The sequence below is a fragment of the Syzygium oleosum genome, unplaced genomic scaffold (genome assembly GCF_021117445.2).
Source record: "Syzygium oleosum isolate NSW1041296 unplaced genomic scaffold, Sole_v2.1 Sole_v2.04, whole genome shotgun sequence".
Taxonomy (NCBI): domain Eukaryota; kingdom Viridiplantae; phylum Streptophyta; class Magnoliopsida; order Myrtales; family Myrtaceae; genus Syzygium; species Syzygium oleosum.
This window is the reverse complement of record NW_026607488.1, coordinates 4575073-4602039: the sequence shown is the minus strand read 5'-3', so window position 1 is coordinate 4602039 and position 26967 is coordinate 4575073. Positions and strand designations below refer to the sequence as shown.

Below are 26967 nucleotides of genomic sequence, written 5' to 3'. Positions count from 1 at the left end.
GGGAAATTTGGCCAGTGGAGGGAGCAGTTTCTCGAAGATCCTCTGCTCTTCACGGGTGTTGCGGTGCGCGAAAAACTGATCCGGGCTGCTAATCATGACGGTATACTGTTACCAGCATGATCGTTAGCCTTGACAAGAAAAAAACTAGGTTTTCAAACATTGGACAAAGCAAAGCCTGACCTTAGGCAAGTGAGCCACGTCATCATATTTAATATCAAAAGGCACCTTCGAGTCCCTATCCAAATGGGTCCCACCCCTGCCTGCACTTTTTGTGTCCCTTTTCCCCTCTCCCTCTCCCTCTCTCTCTCTCCTCAGGACGATTGAGAATCGGTGTTCATCCTTTTCATCTGTGGCGAATACCTAATTCAACCTCAAACCCGTTTTCTTTTCACATTCCCCCTCTTTGCTTTTCCCCTCCCCCCACCCTTCGAATCTGTTCCCTCACTCGTCTTCTCTGTGCGGGCGCGCGCGCGCACATCAGCCTTGCTCCTGTTCAGGTGGTATCTTCTTGGTTATGATATCTGTGCCTGCGGGAAACGTGTGGTCCGTCCTAACCCACCGCATAGAGCCGTTCTTGGCTTCTGGGTCTGGTCGCGTCAGGGCTCTGCATGCGTGCGTTGATGCTGGAGAGCTAAGGTGAGTTCGAAGGATCTTGTGGGGGGGGGGGGGGGGGGGAGAAGAGATCTTCTGCTATCTGAGTTTGTCTGGGTCTGAGTCTTGATTTAGTGGGTTTGTGGTGTCTGATGCTTTTCATGTTCAGATACGGGCCTGTGGTCGAAGTAATACCGGACTCGGACGCCCGGATTGGGTAGCCTTCTGCTTCTGCAAGAAAGGTGGAGTTTTTCCATGGAGTCAGTTATCATCTCCGGTCTCTGTTAGGACAAGGGAGTTGGTAATTTCATTCAGCTGAAGCGGCGCGAGATTAGGTCGGTCGTCGCGGTATTGGTTGGTTTCGGGGGTATTGTTTCACGGGTTATGTTGGTGAAAATCTTGGAAATTAGAAGCTCTTGTGGTTAGAGAAAGCAAGAATGAAGAGAGGGAAAGATGATGAGAAGATCATGGGGCCCATGTTCCCGAGGTTACATGTGAATGATACAGAGAAAGGAGGGCCAAGAGCGCCCCCGAGGAACAAGATGGCCCTTTATGAGCAGCTCAGCATACCTTCTCAAAGGTTCAGTTCGGGGATGTTGCCTCTCAATACCAATAATAGCAGTAATTTGGTTCCGCCAGCATCTTCAAACCAGGTAAATGATATGATTGGTAGTTCTTCCTTCTTATACTGCGTGTTTGCTTTAAATTCACTACGTTTTTAAGTCATGTCCATGTAAGAACCTGCATGATCTTTACCCTGAAGTTATTGTTTTCTGGGTAGGAAAGTTTTTCAAGAAGTTGCCAGCTGTTGATTTTTCTTTGTGAATAGTTGCTTTAGATATTGTTGAATTTGGTGATACACCGTTGTTTGCACAAGTGGTTGATCTGTGGTGTTGGGAAATCCGTTAATGGATTGGAACAAGTGATGATGATTGGTGGTCTTCTGGGATTTTAGTTTGTGGTGTCAAAAGCGATTCATTTATTATCAGAACATTTATCTGGTAAACTCTGCTCTTTAGGTGTTTCCTTCTCTGGTGACCTTAGGTATTGGTATGTGTTTTGTTTTTTATGTTAATGAATCGAACTGCTCCGTGTGCAAGAAAATGCTAATTGGGATGAGTTTTGTCATTGTGGAACAAGTTGATATGGGAGCACCATATTAATTACAAATCACTGAGACAACCATTCAATTTCAGGGGAGTGGATCCGGCCGGAACGTGTACTTCCCAATGCACTTACCTCCTTCAACTCCAACTCATCTTTCCGAGAGATTGAATGCTGACAAGTCGGGTGGGGCTAGTCCAGCTAATCCACTGGTACGAGTGGAACAGAGAAAAAATGCAGGCGATGGAGATGATTTTATGGTTCCCGTATATGTTAAGTCAGGAACGGGTCAAGGTAATAACAAGAACAGTAAGGCTAGGGATAATGCTCCAAATTATACAGAGAAGATGCACAGCTCCCGCAGTGATGATCCAAAAAGATCTAGCTCAGTAGGTCTTACTTCAAGACAAGAGTTAAACTTAGACGGTTCTGTAAGATCCTATAGGAACGTATCCACTGCAGAGAATGGTCTTAGATCATTGAAGGAAGCTGACGCATCTCGAAATCCAGTTCTAGCAAGTTTTAGCACGTCCCGTGGTACAGATGCACAACTACGGCAAGGGAATGGAGATGGGCCACAATCAGAAGAGCATGCACAAGATTTCGAAAGTGACGAAACTTCGAGAGACATCGAGAAGGGAATATCTTCATGGCCAAGCCGTGATCTTCGTTTGGGAGAAACCCAAAGAAGTCCACCTGAGCCTAACAGCTTTGGTAAGGAAAACTTAAATGAGACATGTGGCACATTGCTCATGGTTGACGCTGGCAGAAATGACGATGCATCCGAAGTCTCCATTGCAGATTCAGCGTCGGGCTTGGATATCTCTCCTGATGATGTTGTGGGGATTATAGGTCAAAAACATTTCTGGAAGGCCAGAAGAGCAATTGTCAAGTAAGTGCCTGTCTACTTACCCTTGGAAGGTTCACCTTGCTTTAAAATCTGAGGTTCTTATTGGCTTACTCTCAATTTTATGTGATTTTGTTCTTGCATGTAAACAAGAACTCCTAAGTATTCTTGTTAAATTGCCCGCTTTGGTTATGAAAGTTGAGTGATCAGAACTTGTAATGTTTAGGCTAACTGCAAAAGGTCAAATTTTAAGGACATTGGATACAATTCTCCCATAATTTTATTAGAATATATAGTGTATATTTGATACTTTTTGGTCATTATCGCGTGATCGCTTCTTTTCTTAGTAGTTTTGATAATGAGCCTTACAGTCTAAGACTACTCAATTGGTCGGTCGTCCAGTCTTTTTAAATCTTCAGATGAAAACTATTCTCGGAAAACATGTTCTAGCACGTTGTGTCCGTTCTGCAAATGTTAAGGGAGAAATAGTTTGTTCTTTTGTTCAGACTTATCTCAACCATATGAGTGTTCCCTTTTTCGGGTTAAACTAAAAAATATGACTTGATTTTCGGTTGAAACTATGGGTTTGTACATTTCAATGATTAAGGCATATTTGAACTTTATGTGTTCTCCTTTTGTTTCGACATTTGCTTTTGCTCTTAGTGTTCATGTGTTAAATGGGAAGGGACGTGCTGTAGCAGTGTCACCTTCATATGTAGTATTTCGATACCAAAATTTTTCTTTGAATTTAAACGTGAGAGCGTTAATTGATTTCAGTCAGAAAAGTGTAGTTCATAGATTTATAGTTGAGGAGAGTAACTAACAGTGTGGAGTCCCAGGGTCCCTCTGAGGTGGTATTTCTTGTATTTAGCGGTGTATCATTTGAGACCAGGTAGGTGGACTGTCCTATTTGGAGAATTTTTGTAAGGTGACCCTGAGAATGGCGGATGATCTCTCGTTCATTGTGCCTTTGCATTTTCTCTCTAGAATTATATCTGTCTCCATTTTTTTTCTTGGTCTTACCTGCCACATCGTGAGCATTCCCTAATAATGAGGGCATGGTGCGGCAGGGGACATGGCGGAGGGTAGTGCAGTGATATATCTGGGGCCATTTCCGAGGGGTGAAAATGATATCTAGCTTGATCTTGGTGGATATGGTGACCAAAAGGATCTTATGTCATGTTGCACCTTGGTATCTGTGTTATCAGATATGGGTGCACCAGTCTGCATAGACACAATGTCTAGGTATAATGTTGCTGTAGTGTATGTAAATGCTAACTCTTATGTTTTTGTTGTACCTTTTCATAGAATTGTTTTCTGATTTTAGCAAATATATCGGCTGTAGTTGTGCACGGTACTCAATGTAATGGTAGTTTATGTTGTGATAAAAAAAGAAAGGAAGAAAATTAGGCGAGAGGGTATGGAGATATCAAGGCAATGTTTGAATTACTTATGCTTTGAGTGCCTGTTCTGTCATTCTTAGTACTGGCTAGATATTGGATGAGTTTAGTTGGATGCTTAATGCCTTGCAATGTTTAGAACTCCTCGTGGGGAGTTATAGCAGATATTGGGTAGACCGTTGCTCATCCAGATCTATGCTATTCACCATCTGATTTGATTGGAGTATTTGCCGGTCTTTTTGTATGCCTAAGTCCATGAATTTGCTATTGTCTCTGTTTTGACATAACTCCCTGTTACTCATTTCAGTCAACAGAGAGTGTTTGCAGTTCAAGTCTTTGAGTTGCATAGATTGATAAAGGTACGCTGGATGTCGCTCTTCAATGAGATTATTTGGCGAAGTCTAGTAGTAACATATCTTTGTGCATTTGCAGGTGCAGAAGTTGATCGCTGGGTCACCACATCTTCTGATTGAGGATGCTTCTGGCTTAAGCAAAACTTCTTTAGTCAACTCTCTTGGGAAGAAATTTTGCGAGGATCATAATGGTAGATATCTGTCACAAACTACAAAGCACAAAGAGGAGCCCGAGAAACCTGGCCACCAAATGGAGTGTTCTGCAGAGAATGCAGTCGGGAAGACGTCGATTTCTTCTGTCAAAAGTGCCAATCAGCTTTCGGATTATGGGCCTGGTATGAGAAACCCACCTCTGGCACCCGTTGTGCCTGATATGAAAATGAGCCCGTGGGATTACTCTCAGTCATCAGGGCACCAATGGTTGATCCCTGTCATGTCTCCTTCGGAGGGGCTCGTTTACAAGCCCTATCCTGTCCCTGGATTTACGGGAACAGCTTGTGGAGGATGTGGGCCATACAACCCTTCTCCATTGATGGCGAACATCCCAAACCCTGCTTATGGAGTTCCCTTGCATCACCATCACCAAGGATTTGGGTTCCCTTCGGGCGTTCCTCCACCAGGCCAAAGTTATTTCCCCACGTGCGGTATGCCCGTCATGAGCTTCAATGCTTCAGGTTCATCTGTAGAACAAACGAACTGGTTTTCTGGACCTGTCCAATACGGTCAAACGGGCCAATTATCCGGAGGGGAAGTTGACAATATGCAACATCGAAATTCATCTAACATACCTAAGAAGAGAAAAGGATTAGTTGCTCAGATCAAATTCCAAGCCAATAAAGACAGTGAGTTGCAGGTGAGCACGGCGAGCAGTCCTAGCGAGAAACCACCAGAGGGACTTGGAAATGTCCAATCCTCGGAGGGGAAAGAAGCACTCCCGCTTTTTCCAGTTGCTCCAGTGATTTCTGAAGGGGGATCTCAGCCTCGCGAGGCGGACCAGCCAACAAGGGTTATTAGAAGTGTGCCTCACAACGCTAGATCTGCAACGGAGTCTGTGGCTCGAATATTCAGGTCTATACAAGAAGAGAGGAAACAGTTTGACTCCATTTAGGGGATCGGCTAACTATGCTCGTCTCTCATAAAGTCATAAACTCATACTCATTTGAGTTCTGGAGCGTGAGAGTTTCTGTATTTGTGTTCTATTTATCTTTTGGTCCTTATAGATTGGTCTGTAAATTAGGTAAATCCTATGTGGTTCAGACCAGATTACATGTGTCATCACGATGTTAGTCGCTAAAGGTCTTTCGATAAGGGCAAGGTAAATTTTGTTCCAGTAAATTGGTGCCTATATAACGGTACAATGTAACTTCCGATCTTAGAGCCAACTTGTGTTTTGCCTGTTGTGTCAGTAATTTCATCGCTGTCTTTATCAAGGGAGTTGAGCTTGTGACTATTGGGTGCCGTGAATTCGCTCGGTATGACTGCACGCGATGGCGCGAGGATGGATCGATTTCGGCATATCGTTGCTTGGTGCCCATAAATAAATCTCTCGACTTTTGAGCAGTTCGCTGTTATGGACGCATTAGTGATGCTTGTCGAGGGAACTTTGGATTAATAGGGCTCGTTTGGTTCGACTTTGGAGAAATGCATTTGGGGGAATGCAAATACCTTCGGGCTAAAAGGGTTTTCCGAAATGCAAGTAGTGTTTGGTAAGTGTTTTTTAAAATCAACTTGAGCTAAAGGACTTTTGCTAATATATATATTTTTTTAAAAACTCCAGTGGAGCTAAACCGGCGGCCACCGCCGCCGGCCAGATCTGGTCGCCGGCCACCACCGCCTGGGGTCGCCGGACCTCGGGCATCGCCTGGGTCGCGCGACCCCAGGCGACGGTCGCCGGGGTCGCGTGATCCCTAGGCGGTGGTCGCCGGGGTCAGGCTAGTCCTCAAGCGGCGGTCGCCAGCCGCCGGACCTCGGTCTGGGGAAGATGAATAGTATCGATGAACAGTGCAAGTTGCATTCCGAAAATACAACTTCCCTAAAGCACCTCCGGTGGAGCATTGGCCAAGGGTCCCTTAAGGAGCATCCATATGCAATTGCATCTCCCCAAAGTGAGTAAAAAAAATTGGCAAACACCATTTGCATTTGGCCAAGGGACTTTAGAACCCAAATGAGCATTTCAAATGCTGAACCAAACGAGCCATAGTATTTGTCATCTCTAGGGATTCATAATGGCAAAAGCTATTTCACTTTCTACTGACGGGAGTTCAAAAGCTTGTGACCACAAATGAAATTCTCTGAAAGGAAATTTTGTCTGCAATACTTTGCATTGACATTCGCATATCACTCATGGGCAGAAATGATTTTGGCCCGGCCCGCCGAAGTAGAACACAGGCTCGCCAATATACCCATCTCTATGGTTCTGTCCATTGTAGCAATACACTTGATCGTTATAAACCCCGACCCATTCAGGGTACTTGAGTGAAAGTGAGAAGTCCATGATCCTAACATGGTTGATGTAGCAGGCACGGCCATGGAGTGCCTCTGAGTACGCCCCGCTTCCCATGGCAGTTCTGGTGTGAGGAGTCTTCTTCACCATCGTGCTGTACACTTGACCTCCCCAATTGACCATTATGGCGCTGCGCTTCAAGTAGGAGAAAAGGGATGCCGGGAAATACCCGAGGACCAGGTTGTTCGTGAGGCGTAGCCACCAGTTGGAAGTATTCGGATCCTGGTTCAATGACAACCACCTCTGCTCAGAAATACTATTTAAGAGAACGAACAACTTTTTAAGTTAGACCTGAATTAATGGGCGAACTCGATTTGAATGAAATTGTATAATGGGTGGAGTGGTTAAATCGGGATTGACATAGAGGCTAATCGTGACTTGTCAACTATTTCCCCACTCAGCTTTGTTGGGGTCATGCTCAAAGGGCAAATCATTGTCCAAGCACACGTGGAAACCTTCGGGCAGTTGAATGTCAAACTAGCCCGCTCAAACAAGAGATTTGCCGATCAGGTCTACTGTAAGTAGAGAAGGCAAAGAAGATTGAGAATGTAAGTACCAGGAAGAGGCCGACTGATATCTGATATTGTGCCGCTTCAGAAGATATCGGACCCAGAGCAGAGCCGAGGGCCACCTCGGAACTAGTTTGAACGAACCCAGAACATGTCAAATCGAAGCAGCCTGTGGAAACGCTTGCATCAACCTGAGTAATAAAAGAAATGGAAGATAGGACAATCGGTTAAATGGTTCAACTTTGCCCAGAAGAAATAATCTATCGGGATGGTAGAGTACTCACGGTCCAATGTGTGAAAAGCCGAGTTTGCTTATCTCCATATAACTTTGGGTTCACCTGGGAATATGAAAATCTTTTTGAGCCATCTCAATAGATAACCAAAAACAAACAGGATATAAGTAAAGGAGACCTAGATTAAAATTGAAAGACAGACCATCCATCCTGCTTCAACGCTTTCGTACTTATCGCCGGGGCCGCCGAGAAGCCATATCTGGGCCGTAGTGAAGTCATCTGGCAAATCAACACTCGGATTCCATAAATTTATATCACCCGAAGCTCCTATGTAGTTGTATCCTACTGTCAAAAGGATTGCTTGCTGCCCAAGAAACATAGTGAAATGGTATTACTAGATACTGAACATATGAGGGAACAAGTTTCTATTAGCAAGTGAACAAGGGGCGTTGAGTTCAGTTGAACGAATGCTTACATCACGATCTTTTGTATAAGGAAGAGAGACTTTGGTTCCATTTATGACCACTTTTCGACCAATTTCATCGAGGGTTGAATTAGCCACGTGGTCCTGTGAATGAGGATGATACATTTTCCCAAATTGGTTGGGACTAGAAGCTCTCAACAAGTCTTGCCGCCGGATTCGTCGGATGGGAATAGTTCCCTCGGGACAACTTCCACTCTTTTGCCAAGTCTGAGATATTATTGGTGTTGAGGACTCCTTTTTTGTTGCTCTGTCTTCTGAAGGCAATTTAATGCTGGGTTTCGTCTGCATTTGAAGGAAGAATAGTAAAAGAGGATTCCAGGAAATATCGCCCAAAAAGAAGAAAGAAAATATCAAGCTGCTTTCAATAAATAAGATCAAAACGTGCTCGAGTTCTCAAGAGTAGCCGGTTCAATTCAAATAAAAGCTATTTAGAACTTATTAGCCTCGAAAATTGTTGTGATCGAATTGTCAATTGTAAGTAAGAGAGCTAAGGTTAGGAAACAGACCTGAATGACATGGTTCTTCAATGTGGGATGGTCAAAGGCTGGTTGTTTGTGCATGTCAACACAGTCGATGATATCTCCATCTGCACTCTATCAATCAAACAAAAATTGGACATGAGTCTGAAACTTAATTTATTGGCAGTGAACAAGCTTTCATTATTATGACCATTATGTAGCTAACAAACAAATGCGTGTGTGTGAGAGAGAGCAACTTTTCTGAAAGAACTTAAATTACTACTCCTCTGCTTATCTGCTCGAGCCAAAGGATGAGTACCGTAGATTTGAGTTCAGCAAAAAGATGAGTGCATGATTGAAGTACGGTGCAAAAAAAAATACTGGGGATATGGAAGAAAAATTTAACATTTCTTGGATGGTGATTTGTGGGGATCCAAAATATGGCATTACTTTCTGGCCAAAATTGAAAAGAAAAAACGAAAACAGAGCAAAAAATGCATATCACATATTCATATCATTAGTTCTATTGGGTGGTGAAATTCTATATGGAATACAACAAAATTGTGCTGGCTCTTATGGCACGTGTGCAGTAGAACTCCAAAAATGTTCACTTTTTCCTGAAATGGCTCAGGAAAAACACGGGTTTTGTACCAAAAGCAAATGTTCCATAAGGGTTGTGGAACTGAGATTCATAACATTGTTATCAGAAGAGACACCATATATGACCAAATGATTGAAATCTTATGAGATATTGTGTAAGTTGATGCGAAATAGTCGAAATCCAGCCCCGAACAAAAGAAGTCTTTCTCGGGCCAAGAAATCACAAAAAGGGTGGAAAAAGCTGGCGTCTCCTATTTGATGTAATTCTCACTGATTGGTTCTTCAAACCAAGAATGAGCATCAGCAGGAAGCCTATTCAAGAGGAGATGAAGGCAATAAGATACCTGAATGTTCTTCACTGCAGGCTTATTAAGAAGCCTGAGTCTCCTATCAATATCATCATCGTCCTCTGAAGCCTCTCTGTTCACTGATGTTCTTGATACACTATCAGCTAATGTGGCCCAACACATTGTCATAGCCAAGAAAAGCATAAATCCCACTTTCTCCATTGTTCCTTCTGCTTCTCAGCATTAAAATGACTGAAGGGGAAGGGATATAAATGGATCGAAATAACACATAAAAGGGAATATTCGATACCAAATCTATGTTTACCCAAGCAAGCCAACAATAATGCAAGATCCCAATTTGGGACTGTAAGGGCGCAAATGGTAACCATTTTGCTCCAGAAATTAAATTCTTACCAGAAATTGATTTCTGAAATTCTTGCAAGAAATTAATTTCTAGAGGAGAAATCTGTTTGATAAAACATGACTAATTCTGCTCCAAAAATTGAATTCTGGAACAGAAATCTGTTTTGATTTGTTGATTTTTTTTGCACCTAAAAAAATTTAAATTTCACTCAAAGTGGGTGGCCACAGGTATTCTAAGTGATTCTGTGAAGTTTTAAAATATTTTATTTTTTGATTTTTTTTGGACACCTCAAAAAATTTAAATTTCAATTAAAGTGGGTGGCCAAAGGTATTCTAAGCCATTTTGTGAAATTTTGAAATTTTTGATTTTTTTGGGCACCTCAAAAAAATTAAATTTCACTCAAAATGGATGGCCACATGTATTCTTAAGCCATTCTGTGAAGTTTTGAAATTTTTAATTTTTTTTGGACACATTAAAAAATTTAAATTTCACTCAAAGTGGGTGGCCACAAGTATTCTAAGTCATTCTGTGAAGTTTTAAAATTTTTGATTTTTTTATTCTTTTGGATACCTAAAAAAATTTAAATTTCACTCAATGGTGGCTTTTAAGCCATTATGTGAAGTTTCAAAAAATTTTATTTTTTTTATATTTTTTGAAAAAAATTCACCAAATTTCCTATTTTCCCAAAATTTGACTTTTTTTTATTTTCTGGAAATTTTTATGAATTTTTCTGGAATTTTTCAATTTTTATGCATTTTCTGAAAAACAAATTAGTGAGATCTCAAAATGTGTTGTAAAGGCCACGAAAAAGAGACCAAAGAGGGAGAATGCATTCTGGAAGAGAGAAGCTACAAAAAGTAGCTTCTCTTTTTCTTGCCCAAAACTCATTCTGGAATCAAGTATTTTTAACAAACGCATTTTTATTCCAAAATGCAAAAAATGCTCCGGAATGCATTCCGGAAATTTTTTAACAAAATGCAAAAATTGCTCCAAAATTGCTCCAGAATGCATTCTGGATCAGAAATTCTGCTCTAGAATGGATTCCATACGCGCCCTAATTAATCACTTGTCATATTTGCTTGGGTTAAAACAGAAAGTACACATCTGCCAACAAAAAGCAAAAAATAGAACGAAAAGACATCAATACACAGATCAATTTGTTTCATGCGAATTAAGATAATATTGACTGAACTATGACCACTTCAGTTAACATCAACATAGAAAAAAAAGTCAACCTTCATGACTTTTCTGCCAGATGCCATTGTGTTCTTTACAGATTGCAGCAATGCACAAGAAACTGACCGAAAATGATTTGCACTACAAGAAAAGTGTCCGAGTGTGCTGATTAAGAGCATGAATTTTCTCTTAGCAGAAGAAGATAAGGGATCTGAAGTATGATTTGAATATGGAAACTGCCGGTACATATAACCTCATAAACGGCCTTGTGATTATGGTATAAAATTCACAAGATTAATTTTTTGGACAAATGGGGCTTCACCCATACAAGTTTGTTACTGTATTCTGGCATGGACTTCATGCTCAACTTGATGAGCGAGCTTGGGCCAGCTCCAGAGAATACAAGCATGAACATGCCTCCAGGTTTAGTTCAGCCCGCCAATCGATCATGTCTTAAATTTCAAGACATGTAAGGCTTCAAATTGGTGAAAATAAACGGGAAAATAAATGTTCCTATTTCTTTAAAACCCTGCTCATAACATCTGCTATATGAGGATAAGGCTGAAAGACAAGAAACTAGCAGCTGCGGTGTCTAATCAGGGGCACAACTCATTCCTTCTAGGACCTCCATAAAAAAATAAATGTTCCTTGCCAAAAGCAGCACCAGATTTGGCGTAAAACCCACTTGATTGCCTCACCTCCCTCTCTCTCTCTCTCTCTCTCTCTCTCTCTCTCTCTCTCTCTCTCTCTCTCTCTCTGAGCTTAGCTTGGATCCTAAGTATGATTCATATCCCTCCTTGGCTTTTCAAATCATCTTAAACCGGTTCTTGATCTTTCTTGTTTTCGCAGCTCTTAGGACAACCCCAAGAACAGCGCATAAATCCCCATCCGAACCTCTCTTATTCACCAGCCTTATATCGTTGTCCTTACAGTTATCCTCTTTCTCCACTTCTTCGGCGCTCTGCTCTCTGCAAAGAATGGGGAGACATTCTTGCTGTGTGAAGCAGAAGCTGAGAAAAGGGTTGTGGTCGCCTGAGGAAGATGAGAAGCTCTTCAACTACATTAGGGGTGAGCGCGGTTCCAGGGTAGAACCGGGAACCGGAGAACCGGACCCGATGGGTCCGGTTCGGTTCTAGGTTCCATGGACAGAGGGTCCGGTTCTCGGTTCCCCATTTTTAGGAACCGGTTGTTCCGGTTTCGGTTCCCGGTTCCTATAGGAACCGGAACCGGAACCTGGAACCGGAACCGGACCGGAACCGGGAACCGGAACCAAGAACCGGGACCAGGAACCGGATCCCTAAAAATTAAAACATAAACTATACATTTGGTATTTAGAAACCCTAATTCCCAAATGCTAGCTTCTCCTCTTGAATCACCCGATCCTCCATCTTGTCCCTCCTGCTTCCACTTCCGCCTCGCTCCCGCTTTCGCTTCTGCCTTGCTCCTCGCTCCTGCTTCCACTTCCGCCTCGCTCCCGCTTCTGCCTCGCTCCTCGCTCCCTCTTCTTGCTTTCGCCTTGCTCCTCGCTCCCGCTTCCGCGGTTCTCTCCCGCTTCCGCCTCGCTCCGCCTTCTTCGCCGCAGGTCTCGTGATCTCCCCACGCGGATTCGCTGTGATTATTCGGGCTCGCCGCCGTCTTCCTCCTCTGAAGCTCCATCTCTCTGGTACGTAACGTCTTCGAACAACCCCTGCCATTCACGCCTTCTCTCTTTGAATTCCCACCGTTGCTTCTGTTCATCTTTTGCATCGATCGATTGAATTCAATCACGACAATCATGCCTGAGTTGCGTGAAATCGTGCTCTTGCGTGCACATTCATCTGGATTCATCGCCTAGTGAATGTGAGGAGAGGGAAAATGCGGTGGATCTTTCCCCGATTGAATGTGAGGAGAGGGAAGGGGGGGAGTTAACCGATTGGTTAATTGTCGATTGCGATCGTATCTTAAGGGCCTTTGAGATTTGCTCTTTTTGTTGCTACTTTTGGTGATTGTATTTATGGTGGTGTGAAAAATTTGCAGTCGAGATCGTCTTTATCTTGGTCACCTTTCTCTTATTTTCCAATTGGTAACTTTAACGAGCGCTTGAATTTTCTAATTTTCAATCAAACTTTTGGCTGTTGTATTTTCTTGGGGATGATTTTTCTGATACTCAGCTCATTTGGTTTATGTCCTTGCCTTATGCTAACTGCAGTGGAGAAGTGCGTGCCGGAAATGCTCTAATGTGCATTGTCACAGATCCGTGATTTCGTTGATTATATGTTTGATCACCGAACCATTGGAAATATTCTTGTGATGTCAATTGCCGCACAAAGCTTGAGTTTTGTTTGAATAGAAAGCAATGTCGTGCTGTTTCATTCGGGAGAATTAATTATAGCTGGCTGATGAATCTTTTGCATCTTTTCTCTTTCTGCATCTGCAACTCATAGACCTGCATATTCTTTCTCTGATGTTTTGGAAAAATAACTGTGACTGATATTTTCACCTCATCCATGAGACCTCTTGCACTCAAACCCCTCATTCTAGAGACGGCAAGAGCTCTTCTGGTCGAATTGCCTTGTTAAAGTTTCACAGCCTTTCTCCACTCCCTAATTGCATTAGCTAACACGACTCATCACTACTGGAATAGAGACAGAAAAACAAGATCGGCAACAAAGTCTCAAACTTGAGACCATAAACTTCTTGAAATATCAGACCTGATTCTCCTTAGGACATCATCTGCATTAACCTGGCTCAAAAGCTCCCCATGTTCCTCGTTGGACACGTGTTGGAGATGAGCCAGAAGATGTGAAGCAATTCAAAGGAGCTTCTTCTCTCAATCCAAGAAGGTCTTCGGCAGATGCAGAGAAAGTGGCCCTTCTTGGGCGCTTGACCGATCTGTCTTTTTGGATTTTTCGTTCTCTTCTGATGAGAGTCTTATTTTACTCTTCTTTCCAAACAGAAATGACCATTGTATTCATCACAAAAAATACCCTAGGCTGTGAACAATCTCTTCATGCAACAATGGCAGCATCAAATTCGTCCAGAAAAACATTTACCAGCCACCTATCCTCTGTAAAATTACTTGAGATTGTCATTTGAAGCAATATTGTGTCCATGAGAAATGGTTTTGAGCTTTTACTTCTAATGTTCTCAAAATGAAATAAGACGATGTTGATTTTTCAATTTGCTGAGCTACTTGAACAAGTCTATTGGAATGGAAATTTATATTGACTTGCTAAACTACTTTGGAATATGGCTGCTTGAGATTCAAATTGCATTTTCTTTTCTGCTGTCTTGTTTTGTTCTCGTGTCGTTTGATTGATTGTTTAAGTGCTCTCGGCTAATATGTTCTCGTGTTGTTTGCTTGGCCAGCGTTGTTTGATTGACATATCAACTATCAAGAATTCAAGATAACATGTCAATGGAGGTTGATGGATGTGAGGAGATGACTCCGATCACAGAATTTGAATTGTCGGGCGATGAAAATGAAGAAGAGCCATCCCCTACCACGAGTGCAACAAACAAGGTACTTGGTTCTCATCGTCCTCCTCTTAATAAGAAATATACATCCGATTGCTGGAATCATTTTGCAAGAATCAAAGATGGGGATGGAAAAACATATAAGGTGAAGTGCATTCATTGTGGGTCTGAGTTAAAGTACAATGTTGCTCATGGTACTTCCGCAATGAGGAAGCACTTGAAAACATGTAAGAAGTTTCCTTGCAATGTTGATAAGAGGCAGAAATTCTTTGCACCGCGTAACGTAGACTTGGCTAACAAGGCAGGGGGAGGTTCTAATACTGGTAGTGTCTTATCGACATGGTCATTTAATCAAGAACGTTGTAGGCAAATGCTTGCTCGGTTCATCATAGTTGATGAACAACCGTTTTCCTTGGTTGAGCGTGTTGGATTTCGCGAGTTTGTCACCGAGTTACAACCTCTCTTTAAACATTTGTCACGTTTTACAGTGGCTAAAGATTGTATGAAGCTATATTTCTATGAAAGAACTTGTTTGAAGACTTACTTTGGTAAGATAAATTCTAGGATCGCACTCACGATCGATACATGGACTTCCATTCAAAACCTGAATTATTTGTGTCTCATTGCACATTTTATTGATGAAAATTGGAAGTTGCATAAAAGAATCACCAATTTTGTGGTGATGCCTAGTCACAAGGGTAGGGAGATTGGGAGAATGGTGGAGAAATGCATCAACGAGTGGGGAATAGAAAAGAAGGTATCCACAATCACCGTGGATAATGCTAGTTCGAATGACGTTGCAATTGGTTATTTGAAGGAAAAACTTTCAAGAGAAAAGTTGTTGATCTTAGATGGTAGTGTTTTACATATGAGGTGCACCGCACATATATTAAACTTGATTATTAGAGATGGCTTGACTACGGTACGGGAATCTATTGCACGTATACGAAATGTGGTTAGGTATATGAGGAGTTCTCCCATGAGAGCCAATACATTTAAATCTTGCATTGAGGGTGAAAAGATTACTTACAAGGGTTCGGTTATTCTTGATGTTGCCACTAGATGGAACTCCACTTACCTCATGTTAGACACCGCCATAAAATTTAGAAAAGCTTTTGAAAGGATGGAAGAAGACGATTCAGCTTTTGCCAGTGAGCTTAACCATGATCTTCCTAAAGATGATGATTGGGAAAATGCCATTATTCTTTCGGAATTTCTAAAAATATTCTATGATGCCACCAATCGGATGTTGGGGAGTTCATATGTTACTTCAAATGATTATTTTGAAGGGATAGCTCTTTTGTATAAAAATTTGAAAGATGCGGCGGATGCTTCGGATCCTAAGCTTCAAGCTATGGGTATGAAAATGAAAGAGAAATTTGACAAATACTATGGGAGTTTGGATAAAGTGAATATGTTGGTGTTGATTGCGGTTGTGTTGGATCCTAGAGCCAAGTTGAGTTATGTGAATTTCTTGTATGGACAAATTTATGATGATGAATTGAAAGTCAATGAGATGCATTACAAGGTGAAGGATGCATTGGAGCGTTTATATGAATTTTATGAACAATCTTCTCTTGCTTCAAGTGATAGAAATTTTGGTGCCCAAAGTTTGAGTGCTAGTAGTAGTGGTTCCAATGCTGATGCCGGTGGTAGTGAAGGTAGCAAGATCAAGAAGTATGACGCCCAAGCTTGGCGAAAAACCTTTATGCACTCGAACCAACAAATGTGCAATGACAACAAATCTAAGCTTGATCAATATCTTGAAGAAAAAAATGAAAATATTCTTGATCTTGACCTTTTGATGTGGTGGAAGACTAGTGGCTCAAAATATAAAATCCTATCTTTGATGGCTCGGGATGTTTTGTCTATTCCCGTAACTACTGTTGCTTCGGAGTCGACTTTTAGTACATCGGGTCGTGTGCTTGACGGCTTTCGAAGTTCTTTGACTCCCAAAGTAGTGGAAGCTTTGATTTGCACTCAAGATTGGTTGAGAGCCGTTCGTGTGCCGATTGATGTTGAAGAGTGCATCAAAAATGCAGAAAAATTTGAGATGGGTAAGTGATGTTTATATCTTTATATATTGTAATTCCTTTTATATATCTAATAAGTGAATATTTTATTTAATCTTTCTTTTTTTTAGATATGGATTGTCTGAATGAGGAGATTATCGTCAGTAAATAGAGTTTACCAGTTGAAGCGGAATGAATATATGTGGTAGGCTTTCTAATACTTATTTTATTTTATCAATAAATTGATATGGATTGTCTTAATAAGGAGCAGCTAAGGTCGTGTTATTTGTGATTCTGCCAATTATTTGTGCGTGCCTTTGATCTCGTGGTTGTTTAAAGGAGGAAGAAATTTAATGCCGGAGTGGATACCGAAGAAGCTTTTGGTCTTCTGCTTTTGTGCTTTTGCAGCATGTATGGGGAGAAAGGTGATATGTATTAAGAAAAATGTGGCATCTTACCTTGGAATTTAAAGTCATATGTATTGCATCCCAACAATTACTATTTATCGTGCTATCCCCTTTCTTTTAAGAAAAAATGTGACTTTTCTATAATTTGTCTTTTGTATTCTTTTTTATGAATGTTCATTTTCGTTTTGATTAACTAAAAAAAAAGAACCTGTTGGAACCTGGAACCGACCCTGGAACCTGTGACAGGGTAGGTTCCAGGTTCCACGTTCCGACGGGTAGGTTCCAGGTTCCTCATTTTGAGGAACCTGTACCCGAGGGTAGGTTCCAGGTTCCAGGCGGAACCTACCTGGAACCTGGAACTGCTCACCCCTAAACTACATCACCCGATACGGCATCGGCTGCTGGAGCACCGTGCCACTGTTGGATATATTATTAATATAGTCAAAATAATATGTTCACATACAAGCCTAACAGATTTAAAGTATAGTTATTTTGGGCCCATATGGGCTGGAGCCCAATAGCTTACATATAAACTCTAGGGTTTACCTACGCTGGAGATAACACTGTTAAGCGTTCCAAACTTGACGTCTCTTGGTATAATACTTCAAGCAAAACACTCTCTACTCTCTCAAACCCATAACCTCCAACAATCTTGAAGTATTAGATTCGTGTGTTGGATTTGAGCAAGAAATGTGTCTACTTGAAGATCTCGTCAAGACGAACTCGCAGGTATTATTTATTTTCGATTTCGACGGTGGTATTATTTTCGATTGCGAGTGGTCACTCGCATTGAACGGAGGTCGGACGGCTGAGATACGACAACTGGAAGTCTGGCGATTTTTCGGCTTCCAGCGAATTTCCGGCGACTTCTCGACTTCCAGCAACAAGGGCAGTCCATCTTAAGGTTTTTGGGCACTCCGGATTTGTTTTTGGGGTCTGTTTTGGCAAACTCCACCTCTACAGAGTGGTTTGACCAAGGTTAGGGGCTTTATTCGACTTTGTGAGCTCCGAGGACTTCAAGGTGCACTCTTTTTACATCTTTGCTCTGATTAAAATGGCAAAAAATAGTTCCTATGATATTATCAAGCTACAATCATTTGATGTCACTGAATTTCATGGTTGGAAATTGCATGTTCAATTTGGCATGAAAAAACGTGAAATATTCTACACTGTACTGAGTGATTTTGCATCTACCACTGAAGATGTTGATGAATATCAATGGAACAAAGATGAAGATTTTTGTAGAGATTACTTGTTGACCTCTTTAAATTCTCGTCTAGCTATGACTTATAGTGAGTTTAAGACAGCGAAAGAGATATGGGATCACTTAAACGCTTAGTTCCAAAAACAAGAGGGGCTCTCTAAAACTCTTCTAGCGGAAAAGTTCTTTGACTTTAAATTCAATATAAATTCGAGTATCACCTCTCAATTAATTGAACTTGAGAACATGAGGAACAGGTTGAAAGAGGATAATTCTAATATGTCCAATAATCTCTTTATTGGTCTTGTGTTGAGTAAGCTACCTGCTGAATGGAGTTCTTTCAAGACTGAAATGCACAAATAGAAAGAACATATGAGACTGGATGAATTAAAGAGGTATATTCATATTGAAGATCAAAACATATCTAGGAAGAGTTTGGAACAAGAAGGACAACAAAAGTCAGTTGCCAACTTAGTTTCACATTCCAATAAACCTCAGAAAAGATTCAAGTCATCAAAAGGTGAATCCTCTTCACAGTTAGATGCCAAAAAGACTATCTTCAAAAGGAAGAAGAAGGGCAAGTGCCATAACTGTGGAAAGTGGGGTCACTGGGCAGCAGAGTGTAAGCTACAAAAGAAGCCAAAGAATGACACACCACAAACTACGACTAATATGTTAATTAGTAAATCTAAGCCTCAAGCCTTCATTGGAATGATAAAGAATGGAAAGACCAGCGTCTCCTCTGAGTGGTGGTTAGATAGTGGCGCTACTTGTCATGCTACAAATGATAAGAACTCACTCACTGAGGTCATAGAAGTGAAAGACACCGTAGAAAATTGTAATGGTGGTGAGGCAGAGGTGACTCATGCTGGAACTGCAAGTTTGGTGCTTTCTTCAGGTAAATTACTAACTCTGAAACATGTTAGAGTAGTACCCTTACTTAAAAAGAATTTGATATCTATGAGTTTACTTGATAAAGCCGGTATGTCCTTTTCAACTATGAATGGTAGAGTAACTTTATTTGTTAACTCATGTTATTTCGATTGTGCATTCATGGTTAATGGTATGTATAGGTTGAGTTTAGATACTGATAGCATCAACCATATGAATTCTACTTTGATTGATCCAAGGATCTTACACAATAGACTTAGACATGTGAATTACAGGAAAATGCAACATCTAGCTAAAACTCACAACATTCCATTGGATACTTCTATTCGATTTGACAAATGTGAAGTGTGTGCACAGGCTAAGATCACTAGAAAACCTTTTAAGTCGGTTTCTAAAAGCACACAGCTTCTTGAGCTAATACATTCTGACCTTTGTGACTTCAGAAATTACGTTACTAGAGGTGGTCGGAAGTATCTACTAACATTCATAGACGATTTTTCTCGATATTGTCATGTTTATTTGTTGAAATCGAAAGATGAGGTTTTTGAAAAGTTTAAGATTTTCAAGTCTAAAGTAGAAAATCAACTCAACTTGAAAATTAAGAGGTTTAGAAGTGATAGAGGAGGAGAATATACAATGATAGGGTTCAAGGACTTTTGTGCTTCAGATGGCATAATACTTGAAACCACTGCTCCTTACTCACCCCAATTAAATGGTGTTGCCGAGCGTAAGAATAGAACGTTAACTGAAATGTTAAATTCCATGTTACTTACAGCTGGCATGCCTTCCTCCTACTGGGGAGAAGCAGTTCTAACTGCTAATCACATCCTAAACAGGTTGCCGCACTCTAAGTTGTCTATGACACCTTATGAGATATGGCATAAGTGTCCTTGTACATATGATACTCTTAAGACTTGGGGCTATGTTGCTTATGTAAGAATACAAGATCCTAAAAGACCTAAAGTGGGACCTAGAACCATTACTTGTGTATATCTAGGTTGTGCGAAAGATAGTGCTGCAAATAGATTTTTAGATCTATCTACTAATACGGTGATAGAATCTAGAGATGCAGAATTTTTCGAGAACAAGTTTCTCAGAGATCGTGGCTTGAATGTTTCTGGATCTACAGGTATGATTTCAGAGTCTCCTGTAGAATTTGAAGCAAGCTCTTCTGATACTAATTCCCCACAGCTGACTGTTGAACGAGTTCCAGTTAGAGTATCTATAAGAGATAGAGTTCCCAAAAGTTTTAGTGAGGACTTTGTTACTTACCATCTAGAAGATGATCCATTCTCCTATCAGGAAGCAATGAGATCTAGGGAATCCCTACTGTGGGCAGAAGCCATAGATGATGAAATGAGCTCTCTGCTGCAGAACCACACTTGGCAGCTAGTCCATTTGCCAAAACGGACTAAGGCTATAGGCTGTAAGTGGGTATTGAAGAAGAAACTGAATAGTGATGGATCAATAGCCAGATGCAAAGCACGTTTAGTAGCTAAAGGCTATAAACAGCTGAGTGGAATAGACTATTTTGATATCTATTCACCTGTGTGTCATTTATCAACTATAATAATTCTTCTTGCTTTGGCATCTATTGAACACTTTGTAGTGCATCAAATGGATATAAAGACAGCTTTCCTAAATGGAGAGTTAAATGAGGAAATCTACATGGAACAACCGGAAGGGTATGTCATGAAAGGTCTTGAGGACAAAGTTTGTAAATTGAACAAATCTTTGTATGGTCTTAAACAAGCACCTAAGATGTGGCATCTTAAATTTGACAAAGTGGTAAAGAGTTATGGCTTTCAATCTAGTTATTCAGATAAATGCCTTTACCATCGTTCTATGTCAAATAAAATAGTCATCATTTGCGTGTATGTTGATGACATGTTAATTCTTGGTTCCGATCATTCTGTAGTGAGTGACGTGAAAGCTATTTTAGCTAAAGAATTTGACATGAAAGATCTTGGTATTGCTAATACCATTCTTGGTATGAAAGTAAGCTTTGAAAGGCAAGTCATCTCCCTTAGCCAGACTCATTATATGGAGCAACTACTTTCTACCTGGGGATACAGTGAGTGTAAACCAAGTGCGACACCATGTGATTATAATAAAAGACTGAATCCTAATGAAGGGACCAGTGTCGATCAGTTAAAGTACTCGAAACTGATTAGTAGTCTCATGTATGCTATGAGTTGCACTAGACCTGACATAGCCTTTACAGTTGGCATGCTGAGTCGTTTCACTAGTAATCATAGTAAAGAGCATTGGGATGCCCTCAGTAGGCTGATGAGATACCTTATAGGTACTAAAGATTATGCTCTATGTTATCCTAGTTATCCTCCAATCGTGGATGGATATTCTGATGCCTCATGGGGCTCAGAAATTGGAAATAGTAAGTCCACTAGTGGATATGTATTCACTTTGGGTGGAGCTGCTATTACTTGGATATCCAAAAGACAGACTTGTATTGCATTGTCGTCTATGGAATCGGAACTTTTTTCTTTAGCCTCAGCCGGCGAAGAGGCAGAGTGGATAAAGAATCTGATTATGGATATTCCTTTGACTCGGCTAAAGATTAATTCTTTAAACTTGTTCTGTGATAATCAAGCCGATGTCCAAGTCGTCAAGAATGCTCTCTTTAATTCCAAGAGAAGGCATGTGAGACTGAGACATGCGTTGTTGAATTATCTGCGCGAACAAGGAGTTATCACCTTGATCGATGTGCGATCGACGGATAATATGGCCGATGCTCTCACGAAGGGTATGCCTACAGATCGATTATTCAAAACAGTGGGGGAAATGGGGTTAAAGACTATGTAGATACGTCTTAATTATCATTTACTTACCTTCTAATTGTATGTTTTGTCTTATCGAATCTTCCTTGTTGACCACAATGATAAGTATAGCTTATGTGTTTCATCGATGTTCATGGTTGCTGATTAATTTGAAAAGGGTGATTGTCTCATTCCAAACTTGATGAAGATGACGTTAACCTAATTCAAAGGTTCTATCTGGGGAGCTTGTGTCATTCCAAACTTGATGATACAATCCAACTAGGTTGGACTATCATTTTGGTTAAATGATCTCATTTCAAACTTGCTGCTAGATTATTTGACTTTAAGGAATTAGTAATTGTGACATTCCAAATTGAAATATAGACATAGTTGTTTGCATAAGAAGCCTGTTGGTTATTGTAAGTGACATGACTATTGGTCCTGTTCTTTGAAACTAGACAATGGTTATTCTCTTACAAATAAACTGAAGTTGATGGCTCTTTGTAATTCAAACTGTTTAGGCCTTGTTCATAATTTATGAAACTGGCATGATGCTTATGAACATGATATTATGATGCTTTATGACATTAATATATGTTCTTCTCTGCCTGATTGAATTCATAATAATATGAAATTCATATTTGACATTCTACAAGGGATGGCAGAGATGGAGGAGAGCTTACTGGGTGGGATCCTGACCAAGATGATCTACTAGATGAATGAATGTATCATTTAGAGCATGTAGGGACTTGACAAGTCACTTGCTATTGCCCATTTTGATGGAGTCTATTTACTTGAGACTTCCATTTTGCTATCTCTATTTTGTAAACATTATTGTGCTTGGTTCTTGTATTTATACGGCTTTGGACTATTTTTGATGGCCTATTTATAATTGACTGTTATGCATATGTTGGTTGTGAACTAATTCTGAGATTTATTTTGGATATTGGGATTTGGATGAGTTTAGACTGAATCTGAAACTCTTCATATTTAATTTTATGTGATGATCTCATAACAGATTCATGATAAGGATGATTCACTTATTTAGATTGCAAATTATGATTGAGTTTAATATTTAGTGCTAAAACTCTTTGACCGATCCAAGTTGATTGTCTTGGACTGAATGTGGATGATTCATATTTGTTTGAACATTACACTGACCACGGTATTGGATTGTGCTATATGGTGAACATAGGAGGAGATTGTTGGATATATTATTAATATAGTCCAAATAATATATTCACATACAAGCCCAATAGGTTTAAAGTATGGTTATTTTGGGCCTATATGCGGGAGTCCAATAGCTTACATATAAACTCTAGGGTTTACCTACGCCTGGAGAACACTCTGTTGAGCGCTTCCAAACTTGACGTCTCTTGGTGTAACACTTCAAGCAAAACACTATCTACTCTCTCAAACCCATAACCTCCAACAGCCAAAGCTCGCCGGCAATGAGAATATTAGCGTTTTGTTTTTGTGTTTTTGGCTGACAGGCAAGACACGACGACAAATGAGAAAAGAGAACCCCATTCACAGTTATTCACAGTTCTTGGAGAGAGTTTGATTCAAAAACCATTTTGAATGATTGATTTATCTCATCGAATGCAGGACTACAAAGATGTGGGAAGAGTTTTAGATTGAGGTGGATAAACTACCTGAGGCCTGACCTCAAGAGAGGGATGTTCTCTCGAGAGGAGGAGGATCTCATTGTCAGTCTCCACCAAGTTCTTGGAAGAAGGTACAGATACAGCTATAGGTTTACGACTTTTTTTGGTACTTTTCCCGCCAAACAAAGATCAAGTCGAGGTGTAAATGGAAGTCCTACTTTTACATGCTATTTTGTTGCAGTGACTGCCAATGAGACCCAGTTATATTTGTCATGTTTATGTAAATGAAGAATGAGTTCAGATGATGAACTTCCTGTCCAATATACAAAAAACCAAGTCTTTCGGTCGCCATACAAGCCAGGATTCACCTGAAAAGTTCCAAATCATTAGGAGTTGGGGTAGAATTACCGGAAAGCAACCATCACATAGCTATTGCTCAGTTAAACTAAATGATGAATTCAGTTTGCTAGGCGGCGATTTACACGTACCGCCCATCCAGATTCATGCACTCATAATCTTGAAGAACGGCGCTCTTTAGAGTGATTTGAGAAGCGGTCCATTCATCATCACGTTCGACGTGCGGGTTGAAAACTTTAATATCTCCTTTGGCTCCAGAGTAACTATAACCTTCTGTGATCAATATGGCCATCTTGTTCACAGTACAACCAATGTTGGAACTGTAAGTGTGGGCTTGAACTGTTAATATAGAATGAGAAAGCATACATATAGAGTGATTTCTCTGAAGGAGGTTTTGAATTTTATTCTCATCCATCTCCGTGCCTCGATGGAAATTTCGGGCCTTCTTCCTTCCATAGTCGACTGGCGAAATCACTTTAGCCATATCATTCTTCTGAATTCTTCAAACAGGTATAGTCCCCTTGGGACAGCTTCCCTTTTGTTGCCACAGCTGTGATGTCCCAAACATGGAGGAACCAATGTCGCTTTTCGTGAATGCTTCAAGCATTCCCGCCGTCATCATGGACGGATTGTCACTCGGAGCCATCTGAATTAGGAGAAGAAAGCTTGAAATATGATGAGAGCCGTGTGAATTCGTCATTACATGAAGGCTATCATTACCATTTGCTTCTTTGCAACAAAAAAATGATTGACATCTCCCTCGTATATTTTATGTCAAAGATGTAAAGGAGGAGGGAAGGGGGTAAAGAAACAAACTTGGAGTCCGACCTGAATTGTGTGATTCCTTAGAGCCGAATGGCGAAAAGCAGGTTGCTTATAGATATATGCAATCTACAGGCACAAAAACAGTTGGTAGTCATAGCCAGATTTGTCAAGCAAATGTCTCAATGCGGATGATTTCATTATGCTCAAATTTCTCAATTAGGCCTTACTGCGATCTCTTAAATCAACCCAGCGGAGGACTGTGCACAAGAAAGTATCGGTTGAGGCAATACCTGTTCCAAATTACGGAACTGAAACTAGGGCTATTCTGTGTTATCTTGGTTAAACGACTAAAATCTCATTTCCCTATCTCCTCTTACAGTGCCTTATGTAATAGAGTCCTGCTAGAATTTTCTACTTTCCAAGGTTTGGCGTTATCTTTAACAATCCTTAATTAACTGTACCCGGAAAAGTAATGACGAAACTGAGAGGAGTGTGTGAAGTAACTGATATAGAAAGGCCTAAAAATACCTCTTTGTTGTATGTCTTTTGAGCCGGTTTATTTTTTCTCCAAGTTCCATCGTCTTCTTAGATCGAGAAGTCAAGGCTCTAGCCACGGCCCTCAAACCAATGAAAACGACTGCCGATGTAATGCAGTCACTTTTGACATAACTCCCTGTTACTCATTTCAGTCCACAGAGAGTGCATGCACTTCAGTCTTTGAGTTGCATAGATTGATAAAAGTATGCCAAATGTTGCTACGTCGAACGTTGCTCCTCGATGGAATTATTTGGCAAAGTCTAGTAGTAACATATCTTTGTGCATTTACAGGTACAGAAGTTGATCAATCAGTCACATCTTTTGATTAAAAATGCTACTGGCTTAGGCAAAACTTCATTAGTCAACTCTCTTGGTAAGAAATTTTGCGAGGACCATGATGATAGATATCCATCACAAAGCACAAGGAGGAGCCCGAGAACCCTGGCCACCAGATGGAGTGTTCTGCAGAGCATTCTTAGGGGGTGTTTGGTTCAGCTTTGGGAAGGGGCTTTGAGCCTCGAAAGCCCCTTCCCAAAATGCTGGGGTGTTTGGTTCAGCATTTGGCCTAGCATTTGGCCAATGCTAGCATTCCACGAATGCTACTGTTCACGTCTCTTTTTTTTTTTTTTTGGTTTGAAGCTGTTCATCTTCTTCACCAGGCAGCCTGCGAGGGTGGCCGGCGAGGTCGCCTGGGGTCGCTCGACCCAGGCCATCGCCGCCTGAGGTCGCACGACCCAGGCGGCCGTCGCCTGGGTCGTGCGACCCCCGCCGAGGGTCGCCTGGCCTCGGGCGACCGCCGGCGATGGCAGATCTGGCTCACCGGGGGTCGCCCGACCTCGGGCAACGGCCGCCGGCGCCAGATCTATCTCGCCGGCAGCCGTAGGCCATCGCCGGCGGCCGTAGGCCATCGCTAGGTTAGTTTTTTTTTTTAATAAATAAGATAATTCTCAAAGTCCATTTGTAAAAAAAATTCACCAAACACTATATTTTGGCCAAAGTAGCTTTACAAAATATTTTTACCAAACACCATTTGCATTTCCCCAATGGTCTTTCACCCAAAGGTATTTGCATTCCCCCAAGTAGCATTTTCAAAGTTGAACCAAACAGGCCTTTAGTACCTGGATTTACGGGAACGGCTTGCAGAGGATGTGGCCGTACACTCTTCTCCATTGATAGCGAACATCCCAAACCCTGCTCATGGAATTCCATTGCATCACCATCACCAAGGATTTGGGTTCCTTCGGGTGTTCCTCCGGCAGGCTTCAGTTATTTCCCCACGTACGTTATGCCCGTCATGAGCTTCAGTGCTTCGGGTTCATCTGTAGAACGAACAAACGGGTTTTGTCGACCTGTCCAACACGGTCAAACGGGCCAATTATCTGGGGAGGAAGTTGACATTCTGCAACATCAGAATTCATCTAACATACCTAAGCAAAGAAAAGGATCAGTTGCTCAGATCAAATTCCAAGCCAATAAAGACAGTGAGTTGCAGGTGAGCACGGGGAGTAGTCCTAGCAAGAAACCACCAGAGGGACTTGGAAATGTCCAATCCTCGGAGGGGAAAGAAGCACTCCCACTTTTTAAAGTTGCTCCAGTGTTTTTGAAGGGGTATCCCAGCTTCGCGAGGCGCACCAACCAACAAGGGTTATTAGAAGTGTGCCTCACAACGCTAGATCTGCAACCCAGTCCGTGGCTCGAATATTCAGGTCTATACAAGAAGAGAGGAAACAGTCCGACTCCATTTAGAACTCGGCTAACTATGTCGGTCTCTCTTATAGTTGTAAACTCAGAAACTCATTTGAGTTCCGAGTGTGAGAGTTTATGTATCAGTGTTCTATTTATCTTTTGGTCAGTATAGATTGGTTTATGTAAAGTTCTTGACCAGATTACATTTGTCATCTCGGTGTAAGTCGCTAAAGGTGTCTGTTGATAAGGGTAAGGTAAATTTTGTTCCAGTAAATTGGCGTCCTATGCATCGCTGCAATGTAACTTCTGACCGAAGAGCCTTCTTGTGTTTTGCCTGTTGTATCAGCAATCTCATCATTTTC

The 26967-nt window shown here is 41.2% G+C and overlaps 2 protein-coding genes across 3 annotated transcripts; one reads left to right on the top strand and one right to left on the bottom strand.

Annotated features, from left to right (window-relative positions):
• Window positions 1-307: 307 nt before the first annotated feature.
• LOC115674347 (protein EARLY FLOWERING 3) lies at window positions 308-26879 on the top strand. 2 transcript variants are annotated; one of them, XR_008816386.1, is made up of 6 exons: window positions 308-636; window positions 761-1244; window positions 1788-2587; window positions 4250-4301; window positions 4375-5591; window positions 26839-26879. XR_008816386.1 is itself a non-coding variant. In XM_030596713.2 (5 exons), exons 2-5 carry the CDS (start codon window positions 1029-1031, stop codon window positions 5401-5403), a joined length of 2097 nt encoding a protein of 698 aa, XP_030452573.1. In that variant the 5' UTR covers window positions 308-636; window positions 761-1028; the 3' UTR covers window positions 5404-5668. The 2 variants fall into 2 exon arrangements, 1 of the variants encoding a protein (XP_030452573.1); XM_030596713.2 differs by lacking the exon at window positions 26839-26879 and having other exon boundaries at window positions 4375-5668.
• LOC115674486 (uncharacterized) lies at window positions 6637-9591 on the bottom strand. Its single transcript, XM_030596877.1, has 7 exons — window positions 9427-9591; window positions 8531-8617; window positions 8016-8306; window positions 7743-7904; window positions 7592-7645; window positions 7355-7498; window positions 6637-7020 (listed from the first exon to the last, which is right to left on the bottom strand). Exons 1-7 carry the CDS (start codon window positions 9589-9591, stop codon window positions 6637-6639), a joined length of 1287 nt encoding a protein of 428 aa, XP_030452737.1.
• Window positions 26880-26967: the final 88 nt, after the last annotated feature.